Below are 23,530 nucleotides of genomic sequence, written 5' to 3'. Positions count from 1 at the left end.
CAATGGTGATCATTGAGAGCCGTATCATCCAGATATGCAAAAAGTTAAAAAAAAAAAAGAAAGAAAAACATTAGAAGAAGGGAGGAGGATGGAGGAGGAGGAAGAAGAAGAGAGGTAAGGAGAGACACAGGAGAGAACAGAGTCAGGAAGTAAATGTATAAAACAAGTACTTGGTAAGGTCAATGAAGTGGACATGTCAAAGAAGAAATATCTCATAGATATTGCAAATAGCAATTTCTCTGGGAATTAGTAAAAACAATTTCAGTGGCAAAGAGGAAGTTAAAGCCAAACTGTAGTGGAAGGTACAGTGAATAAAAGAGAGCATGACCACTCTTTGATGAAACTTAGATGAGAAGGAGTGAAGAAGAAAAGTCACAATGCTGGAGGAGAGCAAATTTTAAGTGAGTGAAAAAGAGTGAAATAAAAAGGCTAGCAGAGAGATTAAAGATATGGAACAGAGAGAATATATAATTTAAAAAAGGATTCAGAACAATTGGGAAAGCATGGGATTCAAATAGGGAGGCAATATTCATCTAAAAAAGGGATACTTTTTTTCTCCTCCCTAGGAGGAGGCTAGGGAGGGCTAGGGGGCTAGGGAAGGATAGGAGGTAAGAGCAGAAAGTTGAGGGAAATCCTGCCCATAATCTCTCCTACCTCTGAGAAGAATGAGAGTAAGCTACTTTGCTTGATACTGAACTACTAGTTTAAAAAAAAATACTTTAACTGGGGTGGCAACTGTAGCTCCGTGGGTAGGGCGCCAGCCACATACACCCAGTCTGGCTGGTTCAAACCTGGCCCTGGCCAGCTAAACAACAACGACTGCAACAAAACAATAGCTGGGCATTGTGGCGGGTGCCTGTAGTGCCAGCTACTTGGGAGGCTGAGGCAAGAGAATCATTTAAGCCCTAGAGTTTGAGCTTGCTGTTAGCTATGACACGACAGCACTCTATCGGGGGGATATAGTGAGACTCTGTCTCAAAAAAAAAAAAAAAAACCTTAACTGTCTAGTATATTAATATTTCAGCTAGAGAAGTTAAATCTTTCTTTCCTAGAAGACTGTGCTTGCTTTTATATTCAATACAACTACTCTTTCATATATACAGCTTTACAGAGATACTGTGGAAGGGATCCCCACTCCTGTGAATAAAAATTCTATACTCATGGAACTAACAGACCTTTCAATTAGTAGCCAAAAAAAATTTAAAGCTTTTGTTCAGGTTTAGGAAGGCATGTAGTAAAACTGGAAATACAGAACATAAATGAGAAGCATGAAAACAGAATGAGATATAAGAACCAGTGTCTCGCGGGGTGGGGGGGCAATGAATAAACTGTAAGTTTTCATTTAAGTTTTCTACATTTTCCATTTTATTGTTTTCCAAATATTAAAAATATTTATCATGTTTAAACGGTCTGTTCAATAGGCCAGGCACGGTGGCTCACATTTGTAATCTTAGCATTCTGGGAGGCCAAGGTGGGTGGATTGCCGAGCTCAATAGTTCAAGACCAGCCTGAGCAAGAGCAAGAACAAGACCTTCGTTTCTCAAAATAGCTGGGCACTGTGGTGGGAGCCGGCAGTCCCAGCTACTTGGGAGGCTGAGGCAAGAGAATAACTTAAGCCCAAGAGTTTGAGGTTGCTGTGAGCTATGACACCACAGGGCTCAAGGGTGACAAAGTGAGACTGTCTTAAAAAACAAAAAAGGTCTGTTTAATAATCTACAGTATTCCAACTATGACAAATGCAATTTGAAAAGTAATAAAGGGATTAAGTGAATGCTACTTTTCTCTCATGTGTATGCATATATATATATATATATTTTTTTTTTGTTTAGAGTTATGTAATTAAATTACACAGGGAAAAGTACATTACCAAGCCTTAAAAAACTATACTAGTACAATGGTTCCTGCCCTTTTCTCTGCCTAGTGACACATAAAGGATACTGAATAGTCCTTTCAGTAACCTATCAGTAAGAGTGGCTCATAACAAAAATGATTCCAGTCTAGAAAGAAAAGGAAAGTTATGTTTTTATCTCCTCTTGAGAATCAGTACTATTTCAACAGAACAGTATTAAACAGCAACATCTGTATATAACAATAAACATTTTCTATATCACTGATAGATTATCCTAAACCAATTACATCTTAATATCCATAATATTGAGATGGTGTAATAAAGATTGGTTTGATAATCCGGCACTTAATAAGTACTAAAAATATAGCTAAACCAAAAGTGATTTAATTCAACCTTTTCTCCAATTGATATATTCCTACATAGGTATTTCTAGATCATATTTCCAAACACATGAATAAATGTAAATCATATTCATTCTGCAATTAGACGGAATCAATTCATCAAATTAGATTATTTTAATTTTATATCAAATTCATATCAATTTAGATTACTAAACTGACCTTCTGATCTATTTTAGGTAAGCATCTGGTGAAGGAAAAAATAGGTCTAATAATAATTGCCATTATTTTATTCTTAGCATTTGCAAATCTTTCAAAATGAAATTATGCTTGCTCAGACTTACCTCTTTAAAGGGGCTTCTGAAAGTTTACCCTTACAGTTCATGAACAATTTTATCTTCATGTTAATCATCTTGCCAAGTACCTATTAGAACAAAATTCTCATATTTGACATTCAATATTAGTAACATTTACTGAAGGTTTACTATGCATCAGGCAGTCCATTAACACTTTATATGCATTATCTCATTTGATTCTTAAAACACCCCTCTGATGTAATTTTACAGTTCATCTTAACACAGAGAGATGGTAATAACCTGAACAGTTGATTTCAATGTCCGAGGGTTATTCTGCCTGTCTTTTGGCTAACATGACTTTCATGGTATCTAAATTTCCTCAGTATTGAAGAACAAATAAAATAATCACTACAACTTTGATCTGTAAATACTGATTCTTTTGGAATTTCACCCTACATTTTAAGAGCTATAGAAAGTTCTTGGTTACAGATAAAATACTCTATTTTATTTCCTTTTTATTTCTCTGGAGTATAGGAAGAGTTATTAATTTTGGTAGTCCCCACAGGCAGTAAGTGAGTGAAAATTTGAAAGCTATATATATATTAGACATCAAAGGATGTCTGGGTAAGGCAGAAGCAATAAAACAAATAGATGGAACAGAAAGAATACAGGCATGATGAAGAATAAGAACACACAGACTAAGGATTTAAGAGATTCAAGTCTTAATTCCCATTCTATCACTTGTCATATTTGCTACTATGGAGGTCACTGAACCACTGTTTTTTCAAGTGTTAGATGAAACATCCCTTTTTTTCAATAAATCAATTAAACTTTTTATAAAGTAAGAAATAAAGTTGCTCAGAAATTAAATATGCTACTACTACCAATGATATAAATAGGAATGCAATTCTACATTTTTATATCTCTGTGTAATTCCAAATTTCCTATTTCGAAATTCTACCTTTACATAAAATATTTTGTAATTTTTTTCTATTAATGACTTTCCATAAGAATAGAGAATTTATATACTAAAGAGTATTATACTAGCTACACTCTTTACTACAATTACTGGTTATTGTTTTCTAAACAATAATCTGAATAGCTAATCTCATGAAGTACAAATTTGAAGGTATAATAAATGCCATAAGAATGGATAAGTCAGTTATGGGATTAAGTTTGCCCTTCATTTCATGCACTGAACAGCTAGACAATCTTTCTAAAATTATTTGTCTCCATTAAGAAATACATTCATAACAGATACTTACAATTCCCTTTCTCTAATATGATTGGGCAGTGCAAACTAAATTCTGAGAAAAATTCCATTTCCATTAAAATATATACCCATATCACAGTTTTATCATTTACATTATTCACTGGTCTTTATATCCAATTACTTTTGCCTGTTTCCAAAAGTGAAGTCAAATGTCAAAGACAGTAGTTTCTAAAATTTTGAATATCCCTAGAAAAACACATAGCCTTCTAATGTAACTAGCTTATTCAAATTTAACTACTGAAAGCTACATTATAATTTGAACCTTTGAAATTCTCAGTAAAATGGTAAGCCATATAATGTCCTTTTGGAGACTTAACAGCTGTCTCCTAACATTTGTTTTCCCCCATTTTCTTAGTAAAAGAATTTTCAGGTTTACGCAGGGCTTGTGGCCATAGTTTCCAGCCTTCCTTCTCATTAAGTGTAGCCAGATGATGGCTACATTCTGGTCAGTGAAAAGTGATACAGGACAGAATCTGTCCAACTTGAGGGTTGTACTCTTTTTCTCTCTTTCCTGCTGGCAGAAATACAGAGATGATGTTAGGAGTTTGACCAGTTAGTGATCACAGGCCACTAGATAGCAGGTGCTTCATGATGGTTCAATGGCTGAACAGATCGTGCCTGAGTCCTTCATACTGTGTAGCTGCTTTATCAACTCAAGCCAGCTTACACTTGGACTGTTACATAAGAAAGAGAAACTTCAGTTTTGAAGGTACTGTAAATTGGGCCTTTCTTACAGTGGCCAAAAGCACTGAATACAACCTCTTCCTTTCCCTCAGCTTTGCCTGTTTGGTTAACATTACTTGTTGTTAAGTAACCTTAAGCTTTGGCTTCTCCACCAGGTAGCCCTCACAACATGGGAAACATACCCGTCCTAGTCTTCTCAGGCTGCTATAACAAAATACCACAGACTGAGCAGCTGAAACAACAGAAATTTATTTTCTTACAGTTTGGAGGCTGCCAATTCTAAGGTAAAGGTGTTAACTGACTCAGTTTCTGGTAAGACCTCTCTTTTTGGTTTGCAGGGGACCACCATGTCACTCTTACGACCTCTTTGTGCAATCTCTCTCCTCACTTGCTTCTAAAGCCACCAGTCCTATCACTCCTTCAGACTTCATTTAGCCTTTATTACCTCTTAAAGGCCCTGTCTTCAGATATAGTCACATTCAGGGTTAGGGCTTAAAATTCCCTGAAGCATGTTTCATATGTTGAAATATGAATTTTGTGTGGGGTATAATTCAGTCCCTAGAAACTCCTAGCCTTGGTAAGGTCATAACACCCTGTACATAGCTCTATCATTTCATTTCTGCATTGAAATATGATAATCTATTGAAATGATGAAATAAAATAATCAAAAGAATAAATATTTGACTATACTTGACAAAAGACTTGAAAATATTATAAATTTCAGAATAAAAATATTTAGTCTATATTATCTTACAACCAATAACTGGGCCATCTTCTGTGCTTCTCTTGTCAATGGATCAACAATAGCAATGACATCAAAGACCATATCATTCTCGTGAGGGTTTATCTTTATAATGCTGCAAAAATAGAAAATAAGATGAAAGATAATGGGTTGATACCAATACCTAATAAATCATGATTCTAGTTGTATACATTCTCATAAATTGGTTTCTTTATTACTAGATCGAAAGAAATCCTGGTTATTTCACACAATAAAATGCAAGTTTAAAAGTCTAATGTTTTTGTCTAATAAATCACAAACTGGAAAGAATTAGAGAAAATTTAAAAAATTTCATTTTTATTTTTCATCTTTTTAATTAAGAAGATTTTTATGAACAAATGATTTTTAAAAACTTTCAAAGGATGACAGTATTATAGTATTATAAAAACTCTGATAAATTAGGCCTTCAAAAATTCTCACAGATCATACAGTGTAAAAAAATGAAACCAAGATGCTTTTTTGTTTTAGTTAATTATGTTCCCTCAGATTTCAGAATGTTAAAATTACTCATCCTTTTACTAAAGTCAGTATTTCAGAAAATCAACGTAACAGAGAAGCTTAGGAACAAAACTCAAATTTATCAAGCTTTTTTTTGATCCCAGTCTTCCTCTCTGTACCTCTTCCCCCACTGTCTTCCACTGAGCTAAATTCTAAATTAGAAGATGGACTAATGTTTAAAGGGAAGTGGGAAAATGATTAAAACTACAGAAAAGAAAAGGCCAGAGGGGGATAATCAATCCTACATTTAATATATCTAAAAGTTAATAGTAGGTATTTCATTAAAAGTATAGAATATTCCAAGTGAATTACCCTTTTAACACTATAATCATATATGAAATAATTATTCGGAGATATAGGATGAATGAATTACATATCATACATATTATAATAGAAAAAAGATCACCCAATCAAGTGGTATATATGTAAAATTACAGGAATATTAGTTTTCTTTGGTACAGAAAGGCTTTCTGCAGTGAGAGGATTAATTGCTCAGAAATGAAATAAAAGCTAATATAAACATTCACTTCAAATAAGGGTCCTCTGAATAGAAAGCTGAAAGAAAATTTATTTTATATGCAGTGACATAATTTGTGTTAAAATAAGAGTGGCAGAGTCAGACCACAGACTTGCAAGATGATTACTGCTAGAAATAAGGACTAAAAACTAGATAGTCTGATATTAAAGGGACTCATTACAACGGTTTCTTTCTTTAGTTATCTAGGTGAAAATTTCATAGTTTACTCTCATATTTACAGCACAATTTGAAATAGGTTATTTAATGTGTTTTATGATATGTTATTATGGCTTCAGTATGTATTTGTTTACCACTGCTTTCTTTAAGATTTTTTTCCCAGACTATTGCTAATTCTGTGAGGTTGTATAAATCAGAATTCCATAGTCCCAATGTGTATTGGTGAAGATTCAGGACAGTTTTCTGGGCAGAATCTGGAACCAACTAGTATTATACTCAATGACTTAAGGATGGAACAGAAATGTCCTTTTCCCCCTGCAATATAAACAATAGGTGCTAACTCTACCTCCATCAGCTATTAAAGGTGATGGATTTTGTCTGCAATCACAAAGAAACTGTTGATTACACTTCATGTCATTAGCCAGGAAGAAGAATGCCAAGCATACTGACAGTCAATAATTAAAGCTCAACTCAGAAAAAAATAGTGAAGAACTGCTTGAGGTTCAAACAGGTCATAGCAACACAAAGCTGTGAAATAAATTGTTATGGTGCTATCAATCTATAAAACAAGTCATCTATGTATATTTTAAGGATGTTGTTGAATACACTGTTCATTATTTAGTATCCTCTTTCTGAAGGATCCTGGAAGAAATTTCTTTGCCTTTCTTCTCCTAAGAACAGTTATTTTTACCTAAACAACTAGTTCGTTCTCTTCTCATGAACTTTGAGTGCATATACTGGAAAAATAAGGGCTAGCAAAATTCATGGTATGCTCATGGCAGGCAGGCAGGTCATTGTTAGCAGTCTGCAAGGCCTTCTTCAAGATGCTTGGTACATATCATACACTCTTACCAAACCTGCATTTGCCATTGTAAGCTCCTGGGATGGTGGGGAGACTGGTTAGGACTGCCGTTTTTGCTTGTGGAAAAGACGTTAGAAGCGTATCATATTCACACAGCCTGGGAGTAGGCTACTACAGAGATTTAATAGAGATCCTTCAGAGCTAAGAAAAAAATGTAATTGTGCTTTATCATTATTCACCTTATTCACGATTTCAACTTACCTCTACCCTTTTCTTTCTCCTTTTGCAAACAGTCTAATTTAAGTTATCTTGTTAAATTTCAATATCTTATAAGACAAGGAGGAATTAGAACAATCAAACGTATTAATACAGTAATAGTAGCTTTATAATAACTATTTCAACAAATTTCTTTGGTATTATAAAATGACTTCATATGACACAGAAGCAGAGTGCAAAGATATAATGCTGTTTATAAAAATATGTATGTCTGGCTTGGCGCCTGTAGCTCAGTGAGTAGGGTGCCAGCCACATTCACGGAGGCTGGTGGGTTCAAGCCTGGCCTGGGCCTGCTAAAGAACAATGATAAGTGCAACCAAAAAATAGCCAGGCATTGTGGTGGGTGCCTGTAGTCCCAGCTACTTGGTAGGCTGAGGCAAGAGAATCACTTAAGCCCAAGAGTTTGAGGTTGCTGTGAGCAGTAATGTTATGGCAGTCTATCGAGGGTGACATAGTGAGACGCTGTCTCACAAAAAAAAAAAAAAAAAGTATCTCACTAAAAATCTATAAATGAGTACATATTTTTATAATTATAAAAGCACATAAATGCTCATGATATAATATACAGATATAACTATAGAAATATTGATAATGCATACATTCAAATGAAAAGGGGACTTGAAGCATTTGCTCTTCTTTGTGACATATCAATAATATCAATTATTAGAATAATATCCAATGGTTTACCACCATTTTCTAAAATTAAGTAACAATGTGTGACTTTACGTAGAAATTTATATATAAAACTTACCTGTACTTTTAACTTTCTTTGATAGAAAAGAATCAGAAGCAATTTCTTTGATAGATAGGAGTTCAGAGAATCTTTAGTGGTAGTATAAAGAAAAGCAGTATAACTCCTTTTACAAATAACAAGGCACTTTAACAGAGATATGGGCTTAGAAACCATTGAAGAATCAAACACATAACAGTGAAACTGCCCTTTATTTTTATCTTACCACTTGGGCCTGGCAGAGCAAATCCTTAAGACCTCTGGTACATGCAGTGGCTTTACAATGTGTCAACTTGGCTAGTCCAAATTACATTTTCCAGAGTATTTCTGGTTTAGGTGGGCTATGAGAGAGATTCTCAAGAGATTTAGAGAACAGAAAGGTAGCAGCAGCCATTCTGCAGCTCACAATACTAGCTACTGATCTGCTGATTCACCCTGTTGGCCTGAGGTAGCAGCCCTGCCTACAGATGTTCAATTTTTTTTTTTTTTTGTTAAATCATAACTGTGTTCAATTAAGGGGTACAATGTGCTGATTTGATATATAATGTGGAATGCTTAAATCAAACTGATTAACATAGCCATCATCTCATTTACTTATTTGTTGTGGTAAGACATTTATACACACTCTTAGTAGTTTTGAAGTGTACTACTGCATTGCGCACAATAGGTGAAGTCCCACCAAACACCCTCCCCCTCCTTCTATCCTTCCTCCCCTCCTTCTTTCTGGACTATAGTTGCGTTTTACCATTCAATATTCTTATGAAACCAATATATCATCACCTACAGCTGCTCAACTTTCCATAGACCCTCCCTCCATTCCTCTGACTTTGGTCACACACGTGTGTTTTATGTTGTAACAGGGCTCCCATCTTCTGCACGATGCCCACTATTTAGCCAAGAACAGAGGCAACAAGGGCCAACAAAGGTGTCCATCCAAACCTGTGGGGTTTCACTTGCTCTTGATTCTTCCTCTTTATAGACATCTTCTTAATTGCTTGCTCTGTGAACTTCAAGCTCCAGAAGTTTAAGCTACTGACAGAAGTCAGTAGCCTTACAGAGACTGCTTAACCAGTTCCTGTAACTGTGTAAGGTCAATTCCTATAAATAAATCTTTTACAAACAAAGTCTTATCTGTGCTCCTCATATACATACAAATTCACATATATTTGTACATGTGTGTATACACATACCTGCATGCATACAAATAGTGGTGCTACTGCTCTGAGTGAACCCTGATTATAGAGTCTAGCATTGCTAATGCTACCCTCTCTACTTTTCATAGAGAGCACAATCCAACTAAGTCTGTGGTTCTTTAATAAACTAACATCTTCTATCGGGTTATCAAGTCTTACTGGCTTGCATGCTCCATGTTAGATAGGTGTTTGCATCTCTCTCTTGATTCATGTGTGTTGATTTTGTAATTTATGTTTAATGTTTAATCTTATTTCTTTTATTTCCAAATTGTGACAGGTAGTTCATTATTTATTTAACAAATACAAATAACAGCCATCATGTATTAAATATCTATCTTATACAAGGTAGTAGGCCTTGAACCTTGGAGTTCATAAACCCCCTACACCAGTGGTTCTCAACCTTCCTAATGCCTCCTAATGCCACGACCCTTTAATACCGTTTCTCATGTTGTGGTGACTCCCAACCATGAAATTATTTTCGTTGTTACTTCATAACTGTAATTTTGCTACTGTTATGAATCGTAATGTAAATATTTGAATATGCAGGATATATTTTCATTGTTACAAAGCGGTCCCACAGGTTGAGAACTGCTGCCCTGAACAGCAGGGAACGTCTTCTATATTATAGGCTAAGAAAATGAGGCTAAGAGATGTTAAGACTATTTAAGTGGTAGAATAGAATTGAACTGCTAGGTTTTTTGACAAGAAAGCTCATGTTATGCTACACAACCTAAGCCAATGTAGATAAATATATTACAGTAATAATATGTAAACGTATAGAAAACAAAAGAATGCTTAAATTATATAAGAGTATCCAGAAATGGCAGTTCACTGACATTTCATGTTAAAAGAGGGCAGGCACTAGATGAGTATAAACACAGATGCACTCCAATACACAAATATCCACATACTTCATTCATACTTATAAATATTTATAATGACCCAGAAATAAACAAAAATATTTGGAGAATTGAAAACTACTGTCACCAGCAGTTGGTTTTTCAACCAAAAAAAAAAGTGTTCCATGGATACACAAGTTATCTGATTGTTGGATCAACTAAAAGTGAAGTTTACTTGCCTTTGCTTTCTTTTAATGGCATAAATTCTCAGAGCCATTAATATAATGATACACATTAATCATCTCTAAAAGGGAAATTTACTCAGTCAGAAAAACAGTTTAACCCTCAGACTATATCTGTCAACATCTCAGAGCAGTATTCCATAAAACATGATTTGGGACATGCTGTTGTAAATACTATAAATTTGAAATTTCATAAGATGCATGTGGACAACCTGGCGTACAGGCAACCCTACACTGAACTAATTGGAACTTTCTAGTAACTGAGCCTTTTATACAGTGAAAATATAAAGACAGTATTTGGAATAATTATCCTTGATATTCTGCAAAAGTTACAAGTGACCTTGAACATGACAAAAAGACATTAATAATTAGACAAATCATAACGATGTAAGTTACTTGAAATATCACATCCTACATACAAATCAGGTATGGAACTGGAACTTATTTTCCTAACACTGTTAAATACATTTATTCTCTAATAAAGATCTTTTCATTCTATTTTAAAATTTACGATATTGTTTTTTATTTTATTTATGTGATGTATTACATTTATGAAATTATGTATGTTGAACCAACCTTGTAACCCTGGGATAAAACAAACTTGATCATGGTGCATAATTTTTTTGATGTGTTATTGAATTGTTTGCTAGGATCTTATTGAATATTTTTGCATCAATATTCATTAATGATATTGGTCTATAGTTTTCTTTCTTTGTTGGGTTTTTTTCTGGTTTGGGATCAGGGCGATATTTGCTTCATAGAATGTGTTGGGGAGTATTCCTTCTTTTTCTATGTTTTGAAAAGGTTATATTATATAGGTACTAATTCCTCTTTGAAGGTTGGGTAGAATTCTGATGTGAAGCCATCTGGTCCCACACTTTTCTTTTAGGAGATTTTGTATTGTTGATGCTATTTCAGTGATTAATATAGGTCTATTCAGCGTTTCTAATTCTTTCTATTCTTTCTGGCTAAGTCTAGGAAGGTGGTGTGCTTCCAGATATCGGACTATTTCCATCAGATTTTCTTATTTCTGAGAATAGAGTTTTTGTAATAATCATTGAGGATTTTTTGGATTTCTGAGGTATTTCTTGTTATCTCTCCTTTTATCATTTCTGATTGATGATATTAGACATTTTGCTTTTCTGTTTCTGATTAGATTAGCCAAAGGTTTATCAATTTTATTGATCTTTTCAAAAGACCAACTTTTTGTTTTGTTGATCTTCTGAATGATTCTTTTGTTTTCAAATTCATTTAATTCTGCCCTAATTTTGGTTATTTCTTTTCTTCTGCTGGGTTTTAGGTTGGAATATTCTTCCTTTTCTAGTTGCTTGAGATGTCCCATTAAGTTGGTGACTTCCTCTCTTTCTGTTTTCTTGATGAAGGCTTCCAACACTATAAATTTCCCTCTTAGGACTGCCTTTGCAGTACCATACAGGTTTTGATCATGTGTGTCTTCATTATCATTTTGTTCCAAAAATTTGGTGATTTCCTTCTTAATCTCATCTTTGTCTCAGCTATCATTCAGCATAAAGTTACTCAGTTTCCATGACTTTTTTGAGTAGGAAGGTTCTTGTTGCTGTTGAGTTCAACTTTTATTCCTTGATGGTCCAAGAAGATAAAAGGAATAATTTCTATTCTTTTAAATTTGCTGTTAGACTTGTGTCCTAAGATATGACCAATTTTGGAGGATGATCCATGGGCGTATGAGAAAAATGTGTATACAGTTTTATTAGGATGAAACATTCTGTAGATGTCTGTTAAGTCCATGTGCTATAGGGTCAAGTTTATGTCCAATATTTCTTTGTTTAGTTTTTTTCTTGGAGGAGCTATCCAAAACTGCCAAAGGGATGTTAAAATCTCCAACTATTATAGTGCAGGAATATATCGAATTGTTCATGTCTGTTAAGGTTTCCTTTATAAATTGAGGAGCATTCTGGTGGTACATAAATGTTAGTAATTGAAATCTCTTTGTGTTGAGTGTTTCCCTTGACAAATATGAAGTGACCATCCTTGTCTTTCCTTACCTTTGTTGGTTTAAAGCCTATTGTATCTGCAAATAAAATTGTAACCCCTGCTTTTTTTTTTTTTTTGAGACAGAGTCTCAAGCTGTGCCCTGGGTAGAGTGCTGTAATGTCACAGCTCACAGCAACCTCCAACTTGGGCTCAAGCGATTCTCTTGCCTCAGGTTTTCTATTTTTGGTAGAGACAGGGTCTCACTTTTGCTCAGGCTGGTCTCAAACTCGAGAGCTCAATCAATCCACCAACCTCAGCCTCTCAGAGTGCTGGTATTACAGGCATGAGCCACCACGCCCAGCCACCTCTACTTTTTTCTGATTTCCATTTGCCTGAATTATAGATGTCCATCCCTTCATCTTGAGTCTATATTTATTCTTTCAGATAAGATGAGATGCATGGGTTCTCTCAATTGATGCAGAAAAAGCTTTTTATAGTATCCAGCACCCTTTCATGATCATAACACTCAAGAAAATAGGCTTAGAAGGGTCATTTCTGAAACTATCTGATAGAAGCCCTATACAGCAAACCCACAGCCAATATCATAATTAATGAAGTAAAATTGACATTTACACTCAGATCAGGAATGAGGCAAGGATGTCCGTTGTCTCCACTGCTATTCAACATAGTAATGGAAGTTCTAGCCATCGTAATCAGGCAAGAGAAGGGGATCAAAGGTATTCAAATAGGGTCAGAGATCAAACTCTCACTCTTTGCAGATGATATGCTCCTATACCTGGAAAATCCCAGGGACTCAATTATAAAACTCTTAGAAGTGATCAAGGAATACAGAAGCATCTCAGGATACAAAATCAATACTTACAAATCAGTAGCTTTTATATATGTCAACAATAGTCAAGCTGAAAATATAATCAAGGACTCTATTCCTTTTACAGTAGTGCCAAAGAAGATAAAATACCTGGGAATTCATCTAATAAAGGACATAAAAGATCTCTATAAAGACAATTAAGAAACTCTGAGAAAAGAAATAGCTAAATAGGTAAATAGTTAACAAATGGAAAAACAATCATGCTTATGTTTGGGAAGAATCAACATTGTTAAAATGTCTACACTACCCAAAACAATCTACAGATTTAATGCAATCCCTACTAAAGTACCATTGTCATACTTTAAAGAGCTTGAAAAAATAGTGCTTCATTTTATATAGAATCAGAAAAAACCCTGAATAGCCACTACATTACTCAGAAAAATAAAAACAAATCAGGAGGTATCATGTTACAAGACTTCAGGCTATACTATAAATCTATAGTGATCAAAACACTGCCTGGTACTGGCACAAAAACAGAGAGGTAGATGTATAGAACAGAATAGAGAACCAAGAGATGAACCCAGCCACTTATTGTCATTTGATCTTTGATAAGCCTATCAAAAACATTCACTGGCCTGTAGCTCAGTGGTTAGGATGCCGGCCACATAGTATGGCAGGTTTGAACCTGGCCCAGGCCTGCTAAACAACAATGACAACTACAACAAAAAAACAGCTGGGCATTGTGGTGGGTGCCTGTAGTCCCAGCTACTTGTGAGGCTGAGGCAAGAGAATTGCTTAAGCCCAGGAGTTTGAGATTGCTGTGAGCTATGATGCCATTGAACTCTATGAAGGGTGAAACAGTGAGACTCTGTCTCAAAAAAAAAAAAAAAAAAAACATTCACTGGGGGAAAGATTCCCTACTTAACAAATGGCGCTAGATGAACTGGCTGGTGATCTGTAGAAGAATGAAACTGGACCCTCATCTCTTACATTAACAAAGATTGATTCTCACTGAATAAAAGTTTTAAACTTAAGACATGAAACTGGACCCTCATCTCTTACATTAACAAAGATTGATTCTCACTGGATAAAAGTTTTAAACTTAAGACATGAAACTATAAAAAGAAGAGAGTGCAGGGAAAATGCTTGAAGAAATTGGCCTGGGAGAATTTTTTATGAGGATGACCCTCCTGGCAATTGAAGCAACACCAAAAATATAATACTAGGACCTGATCAAACTAAAAAGCTTCTGCACAGCCAAGAGCACAGTTAAGTAAAGCAAACAGACAGCCTTCAGAATGGGAGAAGATATTTGAAGGTTATGCTTCCGACAAAGGTCTGATAACTAGAATCTACAGAGAACTCAAACTAATCAAAGAAAAGAACAAATAACCCCATTTCCTTGTGGGCAGGAGACTTGAACAGAAACTTCTCTGAAGAAGACAGGCACATGGCCTACGAACATATGAAAAAATGCACATCATCTTTAATCATCAGAGAAATGCAAATCAAAACCACTTTGAGATATCACCTAACTCCAGTAAGATTAGTCCACATCACAAAATCCCCAAACTACAGATGTTGGTATGGATGCAGAGACAAGGGAACACTTCTATACTGCTGGTGGGAATGAAAGCTAATACAGCCTTTTTGGAAAGAAGTTTGGACAATACTCAAGGAACTAAAAGTGGACCTACTGTTTGATTCTTCTGTTAGGTATATACCAAGATGATCAGAAATCATTTTATCAGAATGTTTATTGCAGACAAATTCATAATTGCCACATCATGGAAGCAGCCCAAATGCCCATCAACCCATGAATGGATTAACAAATTGTGGTATATGTTTTATGCAGCCATAAAAAGATAGAGACGTTACATCTTTTATGTTTACCTGGATGTAGCTGGAACATATTCTTCTTAGTAAAGTATCTCAGGAATGGGAAAAAAGTATCTAATGTACTCAATACTACTATGAAATTAGTACATAATCACTTACACATTCATAAGAATGGTAAAACGTAACTATAGTCCAGAAAGAAAGGAAGAGAAAGAAGAGGGGAGAGGGGAGGATAAGGAGGAGGGAAGGTATTTGGGAAGACCTCACCTAATGTGCATAATGCAATGATACATTTCAAAACTATTAAGAATAGAGTATAAATGTCTTACCACAGCAAATAAGTAAGCAACAATATGGTTATGTTAATCAGTTAGATGTAAACATTCCACATTGTGTATCAAATCAGCACATTGTACCCCATAAATGCATTAATGTACACAGTTATGATTTAATAAATGAAAAATAGAATTTACCATATTATTAAAACAAATGGAAACAATGATTAATTATAGCATGCATTCAAAGAAAAAATAGGAAGATACTATTACATTCTTACCTGTGATTCTCTTTAAGAAATGTGACATCATAGCGAGGTGCACGCTTAGGCAAAGAGCAAATAAGAGCATCAACTTTCATAATAAGGTCACTCATGCTAAATAAACAAGATAAACAATGAGTTTTTTGGAAAGGGAAACTTTCATACTTCATTGTACAAATAAGGCCTCTGTACAACAAAGGCTCTCTACACATGAACATGATTAAAATTCCTATAGAAGTAGACTGCAAAAGGAGATCTACAAGATGACAGCATTTCTCTAAAAAAGTCAGAGCATTCTACACAATAAACACTGATAATGGATATTTACATATGAAGCAAAACTATAAACATAAATACGGGAACCATACACACAATCTTCAGGTTAACCCTTAGAAACATGGTTACCTCTTCGGGAGGGAGAAGAACTGAGTGGGTGGGTAGGAAACAAAGAGATCCACAATCAAAGAAAACATGACCATCTACAGTTTGGTAGTGGTGAGGAAATGAATTTCTCTTATTATTTCTTTGTATTTTCTACATGTCTTTTATCAATATTATTACTTTACTTGTCCACATATTTGAAACATTTTCAAATTTTAAAAAGAAAACATCAGACTCAAAATAACAAATCTCAAAATCAATTGCTCTTATGATTTTAAATACTTACTTCTTTGAGTTGATTTTCATATTTTCAACAATGCCTTTTATTTTCTCCAGTGAATTACTAAATGTCATCTTTTCCAACAAGTAAAAATCTTCTGCATAAAAATCTTTATCTAAAGGTCCTAAGAACTTAAAATAAAAATAGTTATTGTATACCCTCCAGAAGATAACAGGTTAGTAAAAACTTTCCTCATCAAACATTTCTTTGTTAAACAAAACTGATTAGATATTAAAAATATGGCAGCTATTTATCCCACTGTTTACTAAATCCACTAGGAAAGAAATAAAAATACTTTCTCATTTTGATGTTACAAGTATCTCCATAAACATCAAAGTGAAAAAATTAAAAAGTAGCATATTATTTCCATTAGAAAGTTTTACTTTGACACATAAATTACAATGCTTCCAAATACCTAAGTCTTTCTAAATCCTATTAAGACAGTAATTGTTCATATGTCATAAACCTTTAGTTTCATAAACTTTTTCCTTCATATTCATCTGTAAATTATAATCTATAGTGTATATGTATGAATTTATAAGCCAGTTATAAAACAGGAAAAGCCAAGAGACAAATCACACAATTACTATAATAATACCGACCAATCTTCTTTTAACTAATATTACATAAATAATTTAGAGTATAGCAAGGTCACCAGTAACTAGAGAGTGAACAAGCTCTCAAATTGCCACATACTCATTTCTCAGGATGGCTACCCCATTACAACCACCATCAATTCTACCATGAGCACTTTCTGAGGAAGCTAATACTTGCAATCATCATATCGCATACACAAAGCTCTGATTTAAATTGACATAGTCTCATATACAAAACAATTATATTTAATGCCATACAATTAGAAAATATGTCAACCAGAATGTTTTTTTTCTTTTAAAAACACAAGAATGTAATGGCTACAGACATATTTCCTTACTCTCCCTTCATCTGCTTGCGCAATTAATAGTTTTTAAAAATTACTGAGGTATAATTCAATCTATCTAATTTGCTCAGATCAAAGGTGACATTAGCTGTAGCTGGAATGATGGCATCTCAACTAAACAAGTATCACATTTTTTATCTTAAGTATAGAATACGAGCTCTTAAAAACATAAAAAATGAGCACTATAATATTAAAAGTACTCATACAAACATTTCATTGCCTTAAGAGTTGACGTTATGTTTTACGGTAACTTTGAAAGCACATTCAATATCAAATTTTCTGAAGTATGAATAGGAAAGCTTGGAAAAGAGACAAATTTTATCTATACTACCTTTAGAGACATGAGCAGTTTTATTAGTAACTTAAAATAAGAAAATAAACCTTAAACTACTTTTTCAAAGTTGGCTATCTTCATTGATTAAATTCACCAGAGAACTGCCTCTGTTGCACATTATCAAAGAGCCAGGAGAAACATGATGCTTCAGTGTCTTAGGTCTTCTATTTAAAGTTGAATGTAATGCTTGTGGAATAAAGTAACTTAAATAGTATAAAAATAACATAATGTCTAAGTTGGGAAAAAGAACATTAAACCTAAAAAATGATATAATAATACAATAAAATCTATCTAATAACATTTTAGAAATGTTATTTTTCAGTTATACAAATAATTGCTAGAACAGAAATAAGTTACTTTGACAGTTCATTAAAATTTTAGAAAACTTAGCTAGATACTCATGCATACTAAACTAAAAATGGAAGTCTGACTTGCTTTGATTCTATACTGACTTTTATCTAGCATAACATAAATTAACTCTACAAATGTACCATTTCCCATGACAGCCTTCATGTATTTGAAGAGAAAAATAGAAGTTTTTTTCAAATTTTAAATTAATATGAGGGTATAAAATTTTAGATTATATTGTTCTCATTTCCAAGATAAAGTTCAAGGTGTAGTGATTCTAATTACCAGACCTTTGTCAGATTCATAACATGCAAAAATATTCTCCTATTCCAAAGACTGTTGGGTTGGTTGTAGTTGTACCTTGGTTGTGGTACTCTTAGCTGTGAAGAAGCTTTTTAGCTTGAAGAAAATCCCACTTATTTATTATTGGTGCTACTGTAATTGCTAGCAGGTCTTCCCCATAAAGTCTTTTTCCAGGCCAGTATCTTCAAATGTTTTCTTTACACTCTCTTCTAGGGTTGTTACTATTTTGTGTCTTAAATTTCAATCTTTTATCCAATGAGAATCAATTTTTATCAGTGGTGAGAGGTGTGGGTCCAGTTTCAGTCTTCTACATGTGGCTAACCCAGTATCATTTACTAAATAGGGATTCTTTTCCCCAGTGCAGGCTTTTGTTTGATTTATCAAAGATTAGGCAGCAATATATGGCTGGGTTCATCTCTAGGTTCTCTATTCTGTTCCACAGATTTACATCTTTTTTTTTTGAGCCAGTACCATGCTGTTTTGATCACTACAGATTTGTAGTATAACCTCAAGTCTGGTAACGTGATGCATCCAGATTTGTTTTAATTTCTAAGACCTGTATTTACTATTTGGGTTTTTTTTCGTGGTTCCACATGAAGGTGAAGTACTTTTTTTTTCAAGTTCTTCAAAGTATGACATTGGTGCTTTGATTGGATTGCATTAAATCTGTAGATTGCTTTGGGTAGAATGGAAATTTTAGCAACGCTGATTCTGCCCAGCAATGAGCATGGTATATATTTCCATTTGTTAACATCTGCTGTTTCTTCTGTCAGGGTTTCATAGTTTTCATTACAGAGATCTTTCACATTCTTTGTTAGATAAACTCTCAGGTTTCATCATCTTCTTCGAAGCTACTATAAAAGGTATAGAGTCTTTGATTTTATTCTCAGCTTGACTGTTACAGAATATATAAAGGCTACTGATCTATGGGCATTTTGTATCCAAGATACTGCTAAAAGTAGCAGTTATTATTTACTAAAAATTTACTCTGTATCTGAGGTCCTTTCAAGTGCTTTATATATAGAAGTGTTTTAATCTCTCTGAAAATCCCATAAAACAGAGTATTACCATTATTACTGTCCAAATGAAGAAACTAAGCCTCAAACTGTTTATATATTAATGGTGCAACGGGAACTTCAATCCAGATGTATCTGGCTGTTAAAAAAAAAAAAACAAAAAAACTTGTTTTCCTATTCCCGGCTACCCCATGTATTTCATCAATTTGTGAATATGTAGTATAATAAAAACAAATATTATGGCATTGGCATTATTTAGGGTTGTATTTATTAAATATATACAAATTTAAATTTTTCAGTGTTTTTAAGAATTTCTAAGATTATTGTACCTTAATTGGTGATAATTTATAAACAATTTTACTTTTGATCATACATTTGGTCTAATTCTAATGTAAACATTAGGACAAGTTCAGAATGAAGATTTATGCTGAAATGTCATACTTATTGCAAGCAAGCATTAAACTATCTGATTCAGAATTACTTTGAGTTGGAGTAATAACCTTAGTATTCCATTATAGCTCACAGTACTTATTTTCCAATACATTATATTTTTCTATTCAAACCATAGTTCTACAAATAAAAGTATAATCAAAATTATATTTTTCCATATAATAGAAAATGTCAACATAATTTAACTTAATATTTACCTCCAGCCTCCAATCTTTCCCCTGAATTCAACTATATTCAATTGTCTACTCAATAGACTTTGGAGGTCCAGTACTGAATTCTCTCCTTCACCTTACACTCCTCCTAAACTACCCCACTTATCCTAGTCTTCCTCACATTGATCCATTATCTAGTCCATTCTGCCAGTTACTTAATCCTCTCACATCTCACACCAACCCTATCAGCAATTCCTCTTTATTCTTCCTGCAAAAATATATCCTCCATCTACTTTTCACTACTTCCACTAAAACCATTTTGGTCTAAGCTACCATAATCCCTCACTTGGGCTTTAATAATAGTCTTTAATTATTAAATAGTCTCTAAACCACCCTGAGAGATCATCTAACCCCAGTGAGAATGGCCCACATCACAAAGTCTGAAAATACCTTCTAACTGGCTTCCTGGCTCCCTTAACCATATTCACAATGTAATAGCCTTTAGTGATCCAAATAGAACATAAACTGATGATGTCAATCTCTTGCCCAGAACTATAAGCTTCCCAATGTATTCAGAGAAAGCTGGAGTCCTAAACTGCTTATAAAACCCTATATATGGTTACCAGCTACTTCTCTGAGCTTCTCTTCTGACTGCTGTCTTCCTACCTGTTATTCCTATGTCAAAATCTCACCTTATGACCTTTCTATTCACTATACCCTCCGCCTAGAACATTCCTGTTCTAGATATTTGACATAGTTAGAGATACTCTCTACTTCTAACGTTGTTCCTTCACCTTCTTTGGTTCTCTGTCCAAATGAGGTTGCTCTAGCCTGAAAGTACTTTTTTTTAAATTAATTTTTTAAAATTATTTTTGATTAAATCATAACTTTGTACATTGATGCATTTATGGGGTTCAGGGTACTGCTTCGATATACAATGTGAAATGTTTACACTGAACTAAGTAACACATCCATCACAATAATACTCATTACTTTTTTTTTTTTTTTTTGTAGAGACAGAGTCTCACTGTACCGCCCTCGGTAGAGTGCCGTGGCATCACAGGACTCACAGCAACCTCTAACTCTTGGGCTTACGCGATTCTCCTGCCTCAGCCTCCCAAGCAGCTGGGACCACAGGCGCCCGCCACAACACCTGGCTTTTTTTTTGTTGCAGTTTGGCCTGGGCTGGGTTTGAACCCGCCACCCTCGGCATATGGGGCCGGAGCCCTACTCACTGAGCCACAGGCACCACCCCAATACTCATTTCTTAATAGTTTTGAAATGTACCATTGCATCACATTAGGTGAGGGCCCCCCAGATACACTCCCTCCTCCCACATCCACCCTTCTCTCCCCTCTCTCTCCTCTTACCTTCTACTTTCTGGACTATACTTATGTTTTGCCATTTGTATGAGTGTATAGGTGGTTATATATTGATTTCATAGTAGTATTGAGTACATTGGATACATTTTTTCCCATTTTTTAAAATTAAATCATATCTGTGTACATTAATGCAACCATGGGGTATGATGTACTGGTTTTATATACAATTTGAAATATTTTCATCAAACTAATGAGTCAACATAGCCTTCACGGCATTTTCTTAGTTTTTGTGTTAAGATATTTATATTACACCTAGTAAATTTCACACGTACCCTTATATGTACGTAGGTGTGGTCCCACCAATTACCCTCCCTCCACCCATCCTTCCCCCTCCCCTCCATCTCCTCTTTCCCCTTCTTCTTGGGCTATAATTGGGTTATAGCTTTCATACGAAAGCTATAAATTGGTTTCATAGTAGGGCCGAGTACACTGGATACTTTTTCTTCCATTCTTGAGATACTTTGCTAAGAAAAATATGTCTGGCTCCATTCATGTAAACACGAAAGAGGTAAAGTCTCCATCTTTTTTTAAGGCTGCATAATATTCTGTGGTGCACAATTTATTAATCCATTTGTGGGTTGGTGGGCACTTGGGCTTCTTCCATGACTTAGCGATTATGAATTGGGATGCAATAAACATTCTGGTACAAATGTCTTTGTTATAATGTGATTTTTGGTCTTCTGGATATATACCTAGTAGAGGAATTGTAGGATTGAATGGCAGGTCTATTTTTAGATCTCTAAGTGTTCTCCAAACATCTTTCCAAAAGGAAGGTAGTAGTTTGCATTCCCACTAGCAGTATAGAAGTGTTCCCTTTTCTCCACATCCACACCAACATCTCTAGTTTTGGGATTTTGTGATATGGGATAATCTTACTGGAGTTAGATGATATCTCAAAGTAGTTTTGATTTGCATTTCTCTGATGATTAAAGAAGATGAGCATTTTTTCAGATGTCTGTAGGCCATGCACCTGTGTTCTTCAAAACTTAGTAAACGTGGAATGTAAATGTCTTAGCACTAACTAAGAAAATGCCAGGAAGGCTATGTTAACCAGTGTGATGAAAATGTGTCAAACCGTCTATGAAACTAGTGTATGGTGCCCCATGATCACATTAATGTACACAGCTATGATTTAATAAAAAAAAAAAAAAGAAGTTTCTGTTCAAGTCCCTTGCTCACCCTGAGATAGGATTACTTGTTCTTTTCTTGCTAATACATTTGAATTCTCTATGGATTCTGGTTATTAAACCTTTGTTGAACCATAACTTGCCAATACCTTCTCCCATTCTGAGGGCTGTCTGCTTGCTTTACTTACTGTGTTCTTGGCTGCGCAGAAGCTTTTGAATTTGATCAGGTCCCAGTAGTGTATTTTTGATGCTGCTTCAAATGCCCAGGGGTCCTCCTCATAAAATATTCACCAAGGCCGATTTCTTCAAGGGTTTTCCCTGCACTCTCTTCTAGTATTTTTATAGTTTTATGTCTTAAGTTTAAATCTTTAATCCAGTGAGAGTCTATCTTAGTTAATGGTGAAAGGTGTGAGTGGTCTACAGGTCGCCAGCAGGTTCACCCAGCACCATTTGTTAAATAGGGAATCTTTTCCCCACTGAATGTTTTTAATTGGCTTGTCAAAGATCAAATAACAGTAAGTAGCTGGTTCATCTCTTGGTTCTCTATTCTGTTCCATACATCTACCTCTCTGTTTTTGTGCCAGTACCATGCTGTTTTGATCACTATCGATTTATAGTATTAATATGAAGTCTGGCAGTGTAATTCCTCCTGCTTTGCTTTTATTTCTGAGTAATGACTTGGCTATTTGAGGTTTTCTCTGATTCCATATAAAATGAATTATTATTATTCATTTTAGTATTATTTTTTCAAGATCTTTAAAGTATGACAGTGGAGGTGTAATAGGGATTGCATTAGAACTGTATATTGCTTTGGGTAGTATGGACATTTTAACAATGTTGATTCTTCCCAGCCATGAGCATGATATGTTTTTCCATTTGTTAACATTTTCAGCTATTTCTTTTCTTAGAGTTTCATAGTTCTCTTTATAGAGATCTTTCGCATCCTTTGTTAGATAAACTCCCAAATATTTCATCTTCTTTGGCACTACTGTGAATGGAATAGAGTCCTTGACTGTTTCTTCATCTTGACTATTGCTCACGTAGATAAAGGCTACCGATTTATGAATGTTGATTTTGTAACCTGAGATGCTGCTGTATTCCTTGAGCACCTCTAAGAGTTTTGTAGTAGAATCCCTGTTGTTTTCCAGATATACAATCATATC

General features: G+C 34.5%; 1 protein-coding gene across 1 annotated transcript in view; it reads right to left on the bottom strand.

Moving 5' to 3' along the window:
* Positions 1-23,530, bottom strand: part of UGGT2 (UDP-glucose glycoprotein glucosyltransferase 2) — a 236,260-nt gene that overhangs the window by 73,092 nt on the left and 139,638 nt on the right. The window contains exons 23-26 of the mRNA XM_053563306.1: positions 16,322-16,446; positions 15,673-15,768; positions 5,195-5,297; positions 2,532-2,611 (exon numbers count right to left, since the gene is read on the bottom strand). Of these exons, the coding sequence (XP_053419281.1) occupies positions 2,532-2,611; positions 5,195-5,297; positions 15,673-15,768; positions 16,322-16,446 (404 nt within the window). The remainder of the gene's footprint in view (positions 1-2,531; positions 2,612-5,194; positions 5,298-15,672; positions 15,769-16,321; positions 16,447-23,530) is intronic.

Source organism: Nycticebus coucang, chromosome 15 (genome assembly GCF_027406575.1).
Source record: "Nycticebus coucang isolate mNycCou1 chromosome 15, mNycCou1.pri, whole genome shotgun sequence".
NCBI lineage: Eukaryota > Metazoa > Chordata > Mammalia > Primates > Lorisidae > Nycticebus > Nycticebus coucang.
The sequence above is the reverse complement of the archived record's forward strand: the minus strand, read 5'-3'. Positions and strand labels throughout refer to the sequence as shown.